This window comes from Furipterus horrens, unplaced genomic scaffold, assembly GCF_987537825.1.
Source record: "Furipterus horrens unplaced genomic scaffold, mFurHor1.1.pri manual_scaffold_9, whole genome shotgun sequence".
In the NCBI taxonomy this organism is placed as follows: Eukaryota; Metazoa; Chordata; class Mammalia; order Chiroptera; family Furipteridae; genus Furipterus; species Furipterus horrens.
The window spans coordinates 83227823-83245497 of record NW_028327179.1 but is presented as its reverse complement, the minus strand read 5'-3'; the positions used below and the strand labels follow the sequence as shown (position 1 = coordinate 83245497).

The window sequence follows — 17675 nt, the reverse complement described above, 5'->3', positions numbered from 1 at the left end:
ACAAGATAGGGTTGTTGGAAGCTCCAATTTATAGCAGGTTGGTTAGAATACAGGTGACAGCCTGGACTTAGGACTGTCCTCTGAAGTAAGGAGGGGTAGTCTTGTAGGACTGAGCCCTTAACCCATGGGATCTTATACTATTTCCAGGTAGATAATGTCAGAATTGAGCTGACTTGTAAGACACAAGGCTGGTGTCCAAGAATTGCTTGGTGGTGTGAAAAACTCCCTCCTTCCACCTACACTCATTGGAATTGGGTCCAGAACCTTTAGTAAACAAATTCAAGGTAAGAGGTCACTGAGTGGCAGAATCACCTAAAAATCATATTTTAATTTTAATAGAGGTATTTTGTGATTTAATCCAAAAGAATAAAGTGAAACTTTAAGGCCCTTAAGCAAATACTAAGCACAAATGGGGAACTGTCTCATTAGTACCAGTTTTGCTTTTTTATGCCTCTTATTTGGCTACTCTTGTTCAATGAAAAACGTTACCATCCAGCTATCTCATTCAGTGTGGCATTTTTCACAGTGTGAAATGCAAGACTGGGTGATATATATATTTCAAGCATAAGCAGAGGCAAAAACATTAATATAGTTATCACCATAAATGAATGAGGAGTGTCAGAGATTAAAGTAGCTAGTTTTGTCATTTCCTTTCAAAATTGACAGTGTGGTTTGATGTTCTGCAAATATAGTATAAAGACTTGGATTATTTATTTTATATATATTAAAATATATATATATGTGTGTGTATATGTATTAAAATTATATGTGTGTGTGTATATATATACACACACACATATATACATATACATATATATATATATATATATATATATATATATATATGTTTGAGGGATTCTGGCATTTATACCTGTGATTAGCACTAAAACATCTTTCCATGGTACTTTATTTTTTTGAGCTTGAAAACTGGTTTGAACCAATAAATCTTTCTGTGAACATCAGATTAGTCAACATGGAGGATGTAAATGCAAACTAATGACATTCAATCAAGTTGATGATGTGAATGATTTATTGGGCCCAATCATTTAACACGTTCATGAAGTCAATATCAGGGACAGAAAGTGGGCTCTTACTATGGTCAACTGCCTTTGTACTGCCAACACTCAGTGACTGATTACAAACCTGTAGCTAGGATTGGGATATTATAAACGGGGGGAAAATGGAAGGCTCATTAATTTTTTATACCCACAGGTGGAAGACATGCAGTGGGCTAACAGAGAACACGCTCAGCCGGCATCTGTCTGCAGCCTGCCCTGTAAGCCCGGGGAGAGGAAAAAGACAGTGAAGGGAGTCCCTTGCTGCTGGCATTGTGAGCGCTGTGAAGGTTACAACTACCAGGTGGATGAGCTCTCCTGTGAACTTTGCCCTTTGGACCAGAGACCAAACATCAACCGCACAGGCTGCCAGCTTATCCCCATCATCAAACTCGAGTGGCATTCCCCCTGGGCTGTGGTGCCTGTGTTTGTTGCAATATTGGGAATCATCGCCACCACCTTTGTGATCGTGACCTTTGTCCGCTATAATGATACCCCAATTGTGAGGGCTTCAGGACGCGAACTCAGTTACGTGCTCCTAACAGGGATTTTCCTCTGTTATTCCATCACCTTTTTAATGATCGCAGCACCAGGTACAATCATATGTTCCTTCCGACGGATCTTCCTGGGACTCGGCATGTGTTTCAGCTATGCAGCCCTTCTTACCAAAACAAACCGAATCCACCGAATATTTGAGCAGGGGAAGAAATCCGTCACGGCACCCAAGTTTATTAGTCCGGCATCCCAGCTGGTGATCACCTTCAGCCTCATCTCTGTCCAGCTCCTGGGAGTGTGTGTCTGGTTTGGTGTGGACCCCCCACACATCATCATTGACTACGGAGAACAGCGGACTCTGGATCCAGAGAACGCCAGGGGAGTGCTTAAGTGTGACATTTCTGACCTCTCTCTCATTTGTTCGCTGGGGTACAGTATCCTCTTGATGGTCACTTGTACTGTTTATGCCATTAAAACGAGAGGAGTTCCAGAGACTTTCAATGAAGCCAAACCTATCGGATTTACCATGTATACCACCTGCATCATTTGGTTAGCCTTCATTCCCATCTTTTTTGGTACAGCCCAGTCAGCAGAGAAGGTAAGTGCAAGAAAAATATTTGTCAACCCTTTCCTGAGATTTAACTTTTTCTACAAGATGCTTTCCTGCCTTTCTTTTTGACCCAATTACACTCTCTCAAGATGATTCAGTCTGTGTTATTTTTATTTAGAAATACACCCACACATACACACACTAAATTACCTCAGGGTCACTTTGCTTTAAATGTGTGTTATTGATTGAGGCCTACTTCCCATGAAAAAACTTCCATGTGTCTTCCTCAGCAAGGCTGGAGATTGACGGAGCTCACATCACTTTCTGGGTCTCTCTTCCCAGCTCTCTTGTCTACAGACATAACTGTTCTTTTCCAAATGTTGATTAAAAGAGGAAGGAAAAAAGGGCAAACATGATTCACAGGCGGGAGCTGTCGCAGATCATATTCTAATTTCTGACAAATGCCCCTTTTTCTGGCTCTCATGTAAGGGTTTTAGTCACAGAAGGAAGTTTTATAGTAAAACAACAACAGAAAGAAACTGAACCTCCATTTTTAGTGCCTTTCCACATGTGGAGGGTGAGGTGTTATTAAAGACAGCAATGGGCAATTATACAAAGCAGTTTATAATTATTTCAAGGTGGGGATCAATGGAATCTCCCAAACGTATTTTCATTTGTCACTATTAGCCTTTTCCACAAAAACCACTACATCTCTATGTGAAAGGCAGTGTGAATGGAAATGTATGTACGTAGTTCTATGCACAGAAAAGCAGAGAACTAATGTGAACCATGAATTCCGAGGGTTGGGTAGTGTTCTAGAGAAAAGGCTGCTTGTGAAGCAAATGCAAAGCTATCTTTCAGTAATGGACAGCCCTTTAGCTCAACGTGCATATGAGAAAGTTCTTTTCTCAGAGGAAGAACTGAAAGGTTGCTGCATCTTCCATCATGGAAAGTCATGAGGAAATCACACATTCTGGAGGCAATTACACTACTTAGTCTCCAAGGTTCCAAGTGGGGTCGCGCATGACTCTTAAAATCCCCACTAATTCAGAGGAAAAAGGATTCAGTAAGTACACGGAGAGCTATTAGTATGAGCATCCATCCCTTGCTAGATTGATGTGGCCTGCAACCATGTTTGGATGAAAATGTACTCCAGCAAACTTGTGTTATTGAGTAGAAAGAACTCCTGTGAGTTCCAGACCTGTGACCTTTCATGACTGGCACGGCCAATAGACGTCCATGAATATTTGATGTCGGAGCATATGGCAGGGAAGGAAGTAAGACAGTTTGGGGCTCTAAACCTAAAAACTAGAAATCGTTATATTTTAACACATGCAGATGAGTCTTTATTAGCATCAACTGTGTATATTTAACTTAGGAAACAATGTGTGAGTTGGAAAATAAGTTTCTCAATGTTTATTGGGTCGGTTTTGATATGGTTAATTGTGCTGGCCACTGCAAGACAATGTCTGTATTATGTGAATTATTAATAGCATAAACCTAAGTGGTATTTGTATTTGAACCTAGGACTGACTTTTTTCTATATACTGTTTTATTTGGAGTGGGCCCCAAGTAGTTTATTTTGCTTCCTTGTGGACAATAAATATTTAATAGAACAAAATCTTCTAAGTTCTGTCTTCTAACTTTTTTCTCTTTTTCTATCCTTTTCTTTACATTTTATAAATTGCAGCCTATTCTAATTTTTCATAATGTGACTTCCAGTGTCGTGGGGAGTAAGATGTTTTTTCTACTCATATAAGTCTTTCGGTGCCTAGATTTTTAGAATACATAAAATCATGGTCCTACATCAAGCTATTGTATATAATAATTGTAGTTAAAACATGCACCATGCTAATAAGCTTTTTAAAGGTAATCAAAAGAAAATAACCTCTCAGAACAAAAACTCTGCAGAGTGGCAGCTGACCCCAGAAGCAGTAATAGAGAGACTACGAGTTTCAGGATGAAATGGACACATGCATGTGCCAGGGGGTAGAGGCTGGCTGCTGCCGCTGAGCCTGCAGGAACTGTACATCCTTCTAAATACCAGAGTTCAACATGTGTATTCATATGTGAAGGTAGATCCACACCCATAGAAATGCGACTGGATGTGGCTAGATAAAATTCCTTTTTATTTCTTAGCTTTGTGGGATCAAAATAAGTCGAAGAAGTACAGTGTAAGACAAACTATAACATAATGTTAATTGGAATTTATTTTGTATTTATTATATGATTAAACATAGAAAAGACTAAGGAAATCAATAAGAAATGCTGATTCTAGAAATTTCCATAATATTATAGTCCTCAAATTGTTTAGCCAGTCTTGCAGTTGCTGAATGTTGACCCGCTCTACATCAAGAGAGATTATAAGTGGCTAAGATTTTGCTACTGAAGTGCTTTATATAATACACTTAATGTGTCATCCTAACACCTCACATTAAAATGTGCTACCTGCTATTCTCTATAAAAAGTCTTTATTATTGAAAACAATACAGAAAATGTTTTAGAATGATTATTTTTTCACATTGCTAAAATTATTGACACATATTGAAAGTGAATAAAACTTTTATATCTCTAAAAGAAGGCTTTGAATAAGTTTTATTGACTTATGGAGGACCAAAGAGCTGGCCAGTCCTCCATCCTCACTTATAATGCTCAGCCAATTAACCTCACCATTAACAACTCGAAGTGTTTGTAGCAGCACGGCAGCCCACATATCCATTAATTCAGCAGATCTTTATTGAGCACAGTGTCCAGCATTGTGCTAATTATTGAGTCCCTGTCAGTCTGCTTTCCCAGAGACTTTCTTATAAGGTTCAGCCTGGCTCCCAGCCGATGCTGCCTGATGTCTGCCAGCACCAGCAAGGTGCCAGTGTCAAGGGCAAGAGAGGATCAGGCTCAAGGGCAAGAGAAGATGATGAGCAGTCAGCTCTGAGATGGAAAAGCAAAGATGAGAGCTGTGCATGCTATGACTATACATCAGTGACATCAACTTTATAGCATGGAAGATAGCAGAGGAGCAAAATTTCTTCTAGAATATATTTAATTATGCTTCTAAGAGTAATGCCTACAGATGGAAACTTATCTAACCACATAGGTCTCACTGAAATTACAAGAGAATTAAGAATAAAAAGTAAAATTAATTGAATAATTTCGACAGATAATTCAGACAACCTCTAAGTAGAATCAAGTTATAAGGGGGCGTTAGTAACATTTACGAAGGCAGACAGCTCTCTCTGTCTTTGTTCAATGATAAAAGTGTCTTTAATTGTTGACAATATTACAGATATCCCCTGCCTCCCCTTTACCCCCTCTCCCGCAGTCCCTACCCTCCCTCTTGGCCTTTACAACATTGTTATCTGTGTACATGGGCTATGCATATATATTCTTTGGTTAATCTCTTCCAGCCCCCTCCCCACCTCCTCTGAGATATGTCAGTCTGTTCCATGTATCCATGCCTCTGGGTTTATTTTGTTTGTCAGTGTGTTTTGCGCATTGAGTTCCACATATACATGAGATCATATGGTATTTATCTTTCTTTGACTGGCTTAATTTGCTTAGCATAATATTCTCCAGGTTCATCCATGCTGTCACAAAGGGTACGAGTTCCTTCTTTTTCACAGTCATGTAGAATTCCATTGTGTAAATGTAGCACAGCTTTTTTATCCATTCATCTACTGCTGGACACTTGGGCTATTGGAAATAACACTGCCATGAACAGAGGGGTATATATATTCTTCTTTTTGATTAGTGTTTCTGGAATCTTAGGATATAGTCCTAGGAGTAGGATTGCTGGGTCTAAAGGCAGTTTCATTTTTAAGTTTTTGAAGAAACTCCATATTGTTTTCCACAGTGTCTGCACCAGTCTGCATTCCCACCAATAGAGCAGTAGGTTCCCCTTTTCTCCACATCTTCTCCAGCACTTGTTGTTTGTTGATTTATTGATGATGGTCATTCTGACTGGTGTGAGGTGATAACTCACTGTGGTTTTAATTTGCATATCTCTGATGATTAGTGACATTGAGCATTTTTTCATATGTCTATTGGTCATCTGTGTATCCTCTTTGGAGAAATGTCTATTGAGGTCCTTTGCCTGTTTTTAAATTAGATTGTTTTTAATTTCTGCATATTCCTTTTTTCCCAGAATTTGAAATCAAGATGAATCATGTATATTTCAATAGGTTTTAATGACATCACTTATTAGCTTTTGCCTACTGCTACATTCTACTAGGTCATCATATAAATGCACTTTTTCTTTTCATATAAATACTGGTGTAAAGGAAGGGTGGGCATTCTGAGGCATGGACATGAACTAACACAAACACTCATAATTGTGCTGAAAAGACAAAAGATTAAAATGTAATAGTCAGAAAAAGAATCATCAGGGATGGTTAGGGATTTTTGTGATGACAAAAAGAAATCTCTTAAATACATATTTTGCCATCTATAATTGGTCTCATAAAACCAAGCTTATCAAACAAGGGTCATGGCCCTGCCAAGCTTCAGTGAGCATGGTGCTTCAAACACAATGTCAGCTGGAAAGAAAATAAAACACCTTAAAAATGAAAAAGAAATGGGAAAACATATTTGCCAATGATATCACAGACAGGGGACTGATCTCCAAAATATATAAAGAGCTGATACGACTCAACATCAAGAAAACAAACAACCCAATTAAAAAATGGGCAAAGGACCTGAACAAACACTTCTCGAAGAGGACATACAGAAGGTCCATAGACACATGAAAAAATGCTCAACATCATTAGCCATCAGAGAGATGCAAGTAAAAACCACAATGAGATACCACCTTACACCTGTCAGAATGGCCATCATCAACAAATCAACAAACAACAAGTGCTGGCGAGGATGTGGAGAAATGGGAACCCTACTACACTGTTGGTGGGAATGCAGACTGGTGCAGCCACTATGGAGAACAGTATGGAATTACCTCTAAAAACTAAAAATGGAACTGCCATTTGAACCAGTGATTCCACTGCTAGGATTATACCCAAAAAATCCTAAAACCCTAATTCAAAAAAACCTATGCATCCTTATGTTCATAGCAGCCCTGTTTACAATAGCCAAGTGCTGGAAACAGCCTAAGTGCCCATCTGTAGATGAGTGGATCAAAAAACTGTGGTACATTTACACAACGGAATACTATGTAGCAGAAAGAAAGAAGAAACTCCTGCCATCTGCGACAACATGGATGGAACTAGAGAGAATTATGCTTAGTGAAATAAGCCAGGCAAAGAAAGCAAAATACCATATGATATCACCTAATACAGGAAACTAAAGAGCAACACAAACAAACGAACTAAATAGGCAAAGACTAGAATAGTAGTCAGTAGGAGGGAGGGGGGAGGGAGAGAAGGGGGATAAGTAAGGGAAGGGTCTAGTCAAGGAACGTGTATGAATGACTCATGGTCATTGACAACGGAGAGGGATATAAATGTGGGAGAAAGGATGGGCTGGGAGGGGGGAGCAATGCGGGAAAAATGGAACAACTGTAATTGAATAACCAAAAAATAAAATTAAAAAAAAAAAGAAAAAGAAAATAAAACTCAACAATGTCAAAACCTTGATATGTCCCCAACCAGACTTCCTTCCTCTCCCTCTGGATGAGTCATGTAGCTCAAGTAAGAAACCTGCGGGTCATCTTATCCTCCTCCCTCTACTCACTCCCACCACTTTATTTCCTCCTCTAATCTTGAAATGTAATATTTTTATAAATTTGTAGTAGGTAATCAGTGTCTGTCTGATGTACAAGTATATCTGAATGAATATGTCTCTTAACATAGAGACTTTTATGTTACAACATTCTGAATAAATGCCCATTGAATGAGTGAATGAAGTATCTTGTACAATAAACATATACTAATATAAGTGCTTATTTATGATTTAAATTAGACTATGGCATAATGGGAATGTTATATATACATCCTGAAAAAGAAGTTATGTCATTTAAATAATGGGCCATGTGCACTTACAATTTTGTCATCATCATTTATTCTGAAATAGGACTGCTAAATATTTAGGGAGAAATGCAAAAAAGAACTATTATAGTTGTCCTTAATTCTATGTAAGATACACAAAGCAAAGAATTAATCTGATTATCTAAATAATGTTACAGTGTCATCCCTCCCTTGTTCATTTACTGCATCTGACTTTTGAAGGCCAGAAGAGTGCAGAAATACAGAAATGATGAGTGCAGTTTGGAGAAGCACGAGCTCTCGAGTGGGAGGGCTTCTAATCAAATGCTGGCTCTGCTAAACCAGCTGAGAAAATGGAACCAATGTAAAGCAACACCTGCAATTTATAGCAGATCTGAGTTCCTATCATCTAGGAAAGGGCAGGAAGATGATTGACTTTAAATTGAAAAACAAACCAACAAACAAAAGCCTCCTCCTCTTGGTTCATGATGGTGTATTTGTATCATAGACCTCATGGTAATTTTACATATGAGTCACAATACCTGTTTAGCTCATAATAAGCAATCACCATGTGTTGGCTATTATTTCTATTAGGCTACTTTTCATGAGGGAAGAGACCTAATATGGTTTGCTCACCATTTCATTTTTGGCATCTTGCATAAAACCAGGCCAGAATATGTTCTCAAAAACACATTTGTTTAATGACTGAATACATTCAAATTTATCCACTTTTCCCTCAGTTTCTTTAGACATTTAAATCATGTCTGTGCAGCACCCCACTGGAAGTGTTATTGCAAACAAAGGGGTTCCCTGAGAGTAGGAGTAGGAGAAAAAGCAAGGAGAGTTCTTCATATATATATATACTCCTTCATGTATTTAGCAGAAAGTACTGGAAGAGCACCCTGGCTGGTTTGGCTCAGTGGATTGAGCGTCGGCCTGCGAGCTAAGTGTCGCTGGTTCGATCTTCCAGTCAGGGCACATCAGAGAAGGAAAACTCTGACTCCAAAAAATCTCCGCTGCCTTGCGGCATACCTCTTCAGGGGAAAGGCTAAGGGAGTAAACCCCGACAGAAAATCCGGAGCCGGAGTCCCTAAGGCGGTTTGACGTTGTAGTCAACACCGGCAACTCCTGCGGTGCACCTGAAGCCAAGCTGTATTGACTCCGTCTTTCCCTTGGACCCTTCAGCTGCGAAGAGAGGGGGGGTCTGCTGCATGGGCAACAGCAGACCCTCCATATCACCCTGCCCAGGCTCTGTAGCTTCAGCTTCACTGGAGAGGACACTCCAGCATCATCGCAAGATGTCGATTCAACACGGGAGGAGACAGATACCATGTGACTCCCGAGTCGGACTGCACAGCCATTCTCGGCGGTGCAGATAGACTCTTGAGAAGCTACACCATCGTCTCTCGAGACGGACGGCTGCTGACGACTGGAAGAGCAAAGTGTCATCAGAAGGCAGTTGCTAAAATACTTAATTTAAAATCTTAAAATTGAATAACACTAACAAGAGTTGTAGAAGAAATAGTTTTGAAAATAATAAATTAAAGTTCTGCTTTTTAAGTAATAGTCCAAATAAGAAAAGAACAACCTGAGAAACCTGGGGTAAGAATGTCAACACGACCTAGACAACAATGGAAGTAATTTTCCAAACATATCAGGCTAGAGGTTGTTTCCAGCCACTCCTGCCTCCTAACATTTCTTTCCTTCCTCAGAATGATGGGAAGTAGAGATGATTATCAATAGCCATCTTGTGTGTCTGCAATTGTAAACTGTATAGTATTTTCTTTCCTTGTCAGCTTATAGCCATTTGAAGCTGATCTTTTTGAAGGTTTCACGATGTCCCACTATAGTTATAGAACTATTTTAGATATTAGGGTAGATAGTGTCTGGGCAAGATTTATCATACCAGACTGTTGCAATCAATTCTGGAAGGGGAAAAACAAATTTAAAAAAAGAAAAAAGGAAAAATAAAACAATAGGAAAAAAATATTATTAATTCACTCAGTTAAAATGATATGCTTATGAAGATATAGAAGAAAAAAGTGTAAGAAAAAGGTTTTAGGGCTCACTGTAAGCAAGCAAGCCTGTTAAGTAGCTCTCTTAGAGAATGTTGCCTTAGCTAGGCTTATTATTTTATTTCCAGTTGTGCTATTTATTACCACTATATAAAATTACCCACTTACATATTTAGGGCAATTCTTTTGGGGGATGCCTATCTTATTTGACAACACAAAGAAATATTTGCTCAATGAACTCTGCTTAGACTCCATGACCCTTCATTCTGGGGCTCTGTTGAGGGTCCCAGAACTACTTAAACAGTTGCTTTTAGTGAGATTGTGGTATTTTCACATTCATCTTTTTAAAATTAAAATAAAGTTTACAGAGTTTTAATGTTTTGCGCCCAAATTATAATAATTTAATTAACTAGACAATCAGTCATCTGGAAACCTCGTCCTACAACTAACACATCATGAAAATGGTTTAACTTTCTTAATATGATTGAAAATGTTAGAAGACTAGATTCGATTAAGATTAGAACATGAATATTTTCAGACGCAGTAATAACCATGACATTATTTCAAAATGTTTAAGAGAATGTCATACAAATAGACATTTTTTTTCTATATTGACAGAACATTAAGACACCCTTGACTGCAGATTATACAGAATGATGCAGTGACTAATTTCCTTATATAACTTCAAATTGCATTTTCCATGATTCAGTAGACGCTTATATCTCAGGCAGCACACAGGGTGCCAGCATGAGCAGATTGCAAGTAAATAGTTTCTTCTGGCTGCTAACAAAACACATTTTTATGTTGGGAATTTTTAAAAAATCTCTAAATGCTGTAACACATGGGTTAGCACCATCCATCCCAAAGTGTAGAACAATATTTAACAAAAAATTAGTATCAATTCCAAGGTATTTAAAATAAGTTCAAGGCATATTTATTTGCATTATTCATATATATGTATTATGTGTATATATATACATAAAATTTAGTCTGGCTTCTGGTTCAGGATATGGGCTGGCCCAATCATGTATATCCTTTCCTTTTAAGGTGACAATAAAAGAAAAAAGAACAGAAATAAAGAGAAAAAAATGGAAGGAAAGAAGGATGGAGAGGTGAATAAAGAAAGAGAGTGAGAGAAAGAGAAGGGCCATGATATTTTCAGAGCCAATATTAAGTAAAACAATTTGAGACAATCCCTAAAAATAAGTCAAATGGGTCTGCTTTATGAAGAAATTAAAAATGGGAAAGCACAGCCCAAGAAACATAAGTAGTCATTGTCACGAAAGTCCCAAATAATTTCTAAACCTAAAGCCAACATAAATACCTGAAGCACGTATTGAGTGACAATCTAGAAAATTATTTGAAGAGCTACATTTCAAAATAGCTGGGCCCGCTGAACATCTCACTTCCCCTCTCTGCTCTGACCTTATGTGTAGAAAGAGCACAGGTTAAATTACAGAATTCTGTTCTAAAGAATGGGAATTATCTGATGGTAGAATTATCTTATACTCGTAGTGTGGGGATAAGTAAGGCACTGAAAGAGAAACAGCAGATTTTGAAGTAATTTTATTTCAGATAGGTAGAGGCAAGTGGGAAATAGAAAATACAGGCTCTAAACAGGAGAGAAATATAATAAATTTCTCAACTCTAAGGATAAGTTCCTTCAGGGGTTGGTCCCCAGTTACTTGCTTGCCTGTATCCATGCATCTTTAAGAGAAGCCAGTTAAGACAATCACTGACTTAACACAGATCCATCAGCTTTCCTCCTGTCCAAGGAAAATTGTTAATTAATCCTTATCAATAAACTTGGCCCTCCCCTGTAGTTACACATTAACAGCCAAAGATGTTATGATAGCTGTAGAAAACCAATAGCATAATTTTAAAAGCCAAAAATTCCACAAAAAGCTAAACAGCATGTAATTCAGAAAATATAAGATCATTTCTTAAAAACAGAGTTTTAAGTAACAGAGAATATTGGACATACATGCACAGATTGCTATGGAAAACATTACTCAAAGAATAAGAAAATGATCCTGGCAAGTAAATGTATGAATGTGAAAATAAAAAGGTAAACAGATGGACTGAAACATAGGGTGGCTAGGGTTAAAGAATAGAGCTCTGAAGGGTAAAATAAAAGGTAGACCCAAAGAGAAAAGGAGAAAAATGAAAAAAGGAAAACACAAGAAAAAATTAGAACACATTGAGCATGGGTACAGGATCCCAATGTATATTTAATAAACATCTTAGAAGAAACAGAAGAGGAAGAAAATATCTAAAAAAAAAAAAAAAATGAAGGAAGATTTTACAAACTGAAGAAAGACAATTCTTACAACATAAATGGCCACACATCCCAGTAACATTTCACTAATTGAGAGAAAATGCTAAGGCTTTTCGAGGGAAAGAGGAATGAAAATCAGACCTGATATTCCACCCTGGATACTAGAAGGCAAAGAGGAAGACTTTCTAAGGGAAAAGTATTTTAAACTTAAACTTGTGTAGCCAGCCAAACTATCAGTCATTGTGAGGTTAAAAATGTATGTGACTCAGAAAATCTGATGCCTACATATCTTATGTATGAATTATTCTAGATGTAGTCCAACAATAACAAAAAGAGCATTATGCTGAGATATGGATAGATGTGAAGTGGGCTGGTCCCACATCCACATGTAGTGGACAAAATTTTGGGGAGATAATATTGGGAACAAGGAGTCCTAGCTCCACATAAGGCCCTTGAGTCCAGGGTTCCAGTGCCAGGAATAAAGTCCTCATAACTTCTGGCTCCAAAAACCAAAGGGGATTGAGTGAGTGGAAGAAAATCCTGGAGTCCTAAGCAATTCCCCTTAAAAAACTCACACACAGACTTATTCAGACTCATTCCCTCTGTGCTCCAGTCCTGGAGTAAGGGCTTTAAAGGCACCAAAAGCATACAGGGAGGAACTGAAGTGTCTGGCATCAGGACAGGACCTGGGGGATAACTTTCTCCCAGAAGAAAGGTGGGCAGAGGCCATGTCTTTTTTTTTAAAACTCTCCCCACACAGAGCCACAGAGCTGGCAGGTGGGTGCCATATCTGAGACCCCATCAACTTGTCCCGCCCTGGAGATTTCCTGAGAGTCTATCCCACCTAATTTATGGGTTTACCCAAATTATTAACCTTGACTTTTCCATATGAATGGCTGGTCTTGGCTCATTCAAACAAGCAACAGTGGGCCTCAGGAAACCCCCAACCCCCTGTACCTCCTGCTAAGTGGCTCTGAGCCTGGAATTAGCAGCAGCCAGCCTAGATTCACAATTTGGCTTCACTTGGGAACCTCCAAGCCCAGCACAAGTAGCAGCCATCTCAGATTGCTTTATAGCTCAGGCAGCATGGCTCTGGGAAGAACACAGGAGGGGGCTGACCTTGGCCCACACCACCCAGGAATCCACAGCTCCTGCACACTCAGTAGACAGCTACATACCATGTTGGAGCACTACCACCCTGCCCCTGCACAGCTGATACTCCACAAAGATTGGAGGTTTGTGATCAGTGGTCACAGCCAGTCCTTGCAGCTAAATCCCTTCCACTGACCTTCCAACAGCAATCAAGCCTCAACTACAAGAGAAGGAAGTACTCAGCCCACACGAAGGGCATACACTGAGTACCCAGCCTGAGTGATAGGGGAGGCTATGCCAACAAACACAGGAAGGCTGCCAAAATGAGGAGACAAAGAAATACGGCCAAATGAAAGAACAGATTAAAACTCCAGAAAAAAATTAAACAAAATAAAGATAAGCAATCTATCAGATTCAGAGTTCAAAACACTGGTTTTAAGGATGCTCAAGGAACTTAGTGAGGACCTAAACTGCATAAAAAAGATCCAGTCAGAAATGAAGGATACACTAGTTGAAATAAAAGCTTACAGGGAAACAACAGTAGAGTGGATAAAGCCAAGAATCAAATCAATGGTTTGGAACAAAAGAAAGCAAAAAACAACCAATCAGAACAACAAGAAGAAAAAAGAATCCAACAAAACAAGGATAGTGCAAGCAGCCTCTGGGACAACTTCAAGCATCCCAACATTTGCATCATAGGCATGCCAGAGGAGAAGAGAATGAGCACAACGTTGGAAATCTATTTGTAAAAATAATGAAAGAAAACTTCCCTAATTTGGTGAAGGAAATAGACATGCAAGTCCAGGAAGCATAGAGAGTCCCAAACAAGATGAATGCAAAGAGGCCCACTCCAAGGTACAGCAGAATTAAAATGCTAAAGGTTAAAGATAAAGAGAGAATCTTAAAAGCAGCAAGACAAAACCAGTTAGTTACCTACAGGAGAGTTCTCATAAGGCTGTCTGCTGATTTCTCAAAATAAACTTTGAAGGCTAGAAGGGATTGGTAAGAAATATTTAGTCATGCAAACTAGGAACCTATAGCCAAGATTGCTCTACCCAGCAAAGATATCATTTAGAATTGAAGGGCAGATAAAGAGCTTCCTAGACAAGAAAAAACTAAAGGAGTTCATCATCACCAACTATTATTATATGAAATGTTAAAGAGACTTATTAAGAAAAGGGAAATCAAAACTATGAACAATAAAATGACAATAAGTACACATCTATCATCAATTAAATCTAAAAAACAAACTAAGCAAACAAGAAGAACAGAGACCGAATCATGGATACAGAGAGCAATTTGATGGTTGCCAGGTGGGAGGGGAGTGGAAGAGAATGGGTGAAGATGTGAAGGGATTAAGAAGTGCAAATAGGTAGTTACAGAATAGCCATGGGGATGTACAGTGCAGTATAGGAGATGGAGTAGCCAAAGAACTTGCACACATGACCCAGGGACATGAACAGTGGTGTGGGGATTGCCTAAGGGCATGGGGGGGGGGTGCTGTGTGGACAGAGCCAAAGGGGAAGAAATTGGGACAACTGTAATAGCATAATCAATCAAATATACTTGAAAAAACAGTGGCAGTTACATATAACTTAGAAGAAATGAAGAAATTTAAAAACAAATTATAAAAGAATATATTAGATCCTCATGTCTAATTGCCCTTTAAAATATATAATTTTAATAATTGTATTTATTTCTTTGTGTGTCCAGTCATGCTCTTGGATGAATCTGAAGGGAATGACACTTAGTAGCCATAATACAATAATTGCTTTTCTATTGGTCTTACACTGTTAGAAAGAACTTAGAAACAAGATACAGAAATGTTAATTTTGCTCCTGAAGTGGAAATAAATATATCGTTAAATTAATCGTGATATAACAAAGAAATTAGGAGTGACTAAGGAGGGTCAGTAGAGATAGGAGTTGTGCAAGCACACTGAAGCATTCGCCTCTTACTGCGAGTAGTCACAGATACAATCTGAAGTCACTAACTCAAGAGCTCTCGGTGCGTTAAAGAACACAAAAGAAAACAAAACAAAAAACCTGTTCAAACTTGTTAATTGTATAGGACAGCATTGGGATATGGAAAATGGGTGATTGAAGGTTTTAATTTTATTTAATAAATGCTTAGAATTTATTTTATTTAATAAATAATATATAGAATAAAAATAGAAATAATTGCACACAGCAAGGTTCAAATGGAAGTTTCAAGAAAAACTTTTCTCAGACAATATGAATGTACATTTCCATATTAGGAACTTTGGTGTGTAATGTATATTTGGAGAAAAGCTTTTAGACACAGAAATGGGTCAGTGATTTTGAATTGGTAAAATGACTCAAGAACTTTGATCATCACAAATGGCTTGTGAATTACCTCCTTTTTATGGTTAATATCATTTCTAAATAACTACTTTAAGGGCCAACAATTTAAGTATCAGCTTATACTGATGATAACATTTCATCAAAATATTTATTAAATATTTGCTATATGCAAGGACCTTTGCTTGATGTTTAGGAAAATGCAATTATGAGTAAGACATTTGCTCTCAAGTTGTTTAGGGTCAAGTAAGGAGCCAAACCAGTAACTGGTACAGGCAGAATAACAGTATGGAGGTGAAATGTCTACTCCTCATTTTAGGTCTTGGGGTCAGAGATGACAAAAAGCGGAAGGTAGCATATCCTTTAAGGGATCAGGAAAGTCTCTCTGAAGGAGATGGGAATTAAACAGATGTTAAGGTTGGGGAGAAACAGATGAAAGGAGGCTTCATCTGGGCATTGTGTATAAAACATGTAGCTGGAGAACTGTTTTGAGTTTAGCATAGTTACAAGGACAACTGGCTGGTCATATGTCCCAAATTCCCCTTTTATTTTCTTCTTTTATTTATTTATTTTTAGAGAGAGGAGAAAGGATGGAGAAAGAGACAAGAGATGGGAGAAACATTGATGTGAGAGAAAAACATCCATCAATTGTTTTTCACAGGCCCCCCAAAAGGGACCTGGCCCACGACCCAGGTGTATGCCCTGATCACGGACTGAACCAGCAACCTTCTGGTCTATAGGCCGGCACTCAATCCACGGAGCCACACTGACCAGGGCTCCTCTGTTTTTAATAACATTCCTTTTATCCTGGAAAAGTATTTCCCAATGTGGCAATAAATTATAGGGTTACCCACAAAGTATGGCTCATCTGGTGATTGTCAGCCATTTTGTGATATTATGCTAAGTTTACACTTCATTTGCCAAGGACATGAGCATATTTGAATCTTTCTGGCATGGCTATATTCTCAATATAATTACATTTTCTGAGATTTCTCTGCTGGTGGTGAGTCAGATGAATTACAGTGTGCAAGAGTAAGAAAAGACTGTACCAAGATTATTGAAGAAATCCAGGCAAGAAATATTGGAGGCTTGACATGTGGCAGTGGAAGTGCAAAGAAGAAACTCATTTCCAATTGAACTGGGAACAAAAGAAGACAGTGGGAGGTGAAGTGCTTGCACTGTATGGTCTATGGCTGTATGTGAGATGCTGAACCCTCTCTGTGGTTGCCACGGGACTCTAGCTAATTGGACTTCAAGAAAGTGCCTCTAGCTTTCCCTCTGATCTGGGCTAAAGGAGAAAAAAAGAAAAAAATTAGTTGCTGATGACTGCATCTAGCCAAGTATGGAGAAGGATTTGGGGGCCCAAAATGTTGAAGTTAGGTAAAATCAGATTGTGTAGGTAAAAGCAAAGTTCAGGATTAGGGACAAAAATACCTGCTGGATTATAATTTTCAATAAACAAATCTGCCATTAATATTTTCCGTTACTAAAGATCTCATTTTTGTGTAACTTTGGTCCCCTTGCATATAAAATATTAATCCATCAGTTTTGAATCATACTATTGCTGTTGTTCTTTAAAATTATTTCTAAAAAAAATCATGTATTGAGTCCATAAGGTAATCTGCAGAGCTCTGCATTTGGGCAGCGCCCTAAATCTTATTCACAGAAAGAAGATTAAACCAATCAAAACCCACAAAACTAATTATAGAGTTTTGGTTTGGCTTTTGTTTGTTTCTTTTTGTTTAAGAATGATATGTTTATTCTCATTTTGGAAAAAAAGCTCTTTAGTTCAAAAATTACAGTCGGTTGAATGTTTTCATCAGAATTTTATATTCACTCTTTGTTCAGTCACATGTATCTCTGGAAAAATACCATGGAATACAATGTTTTCTGCTGTCTGTTGGCCCATATCCTGTAGAATACAGCTCTATATAGACAT

At 38.2% G+C, this 17675-nt stretch overlaps 1 protein-coding gene across 1 annotated transcript in view; it reads left to right on the top strand.

Moving 5' to 3' along the window:
- Positions 1-17675, top strand: part of GRM8 (glutamate metabotropic receptor 8) — an 837366-nt gene that overhangs the window by 731641 nt on the left and 88050 nt on the right. Inside the window, exon 8 of the mRNA XM_090287460.1 lies at positions 1213-2148. Within this exon, the coding sequence (XP_090143586.1) occupies positions 1213-2148 (936 nt within the window). The remainder of the gene's footprint in view (positions 1-1212; positions 2149-17675) is intronic.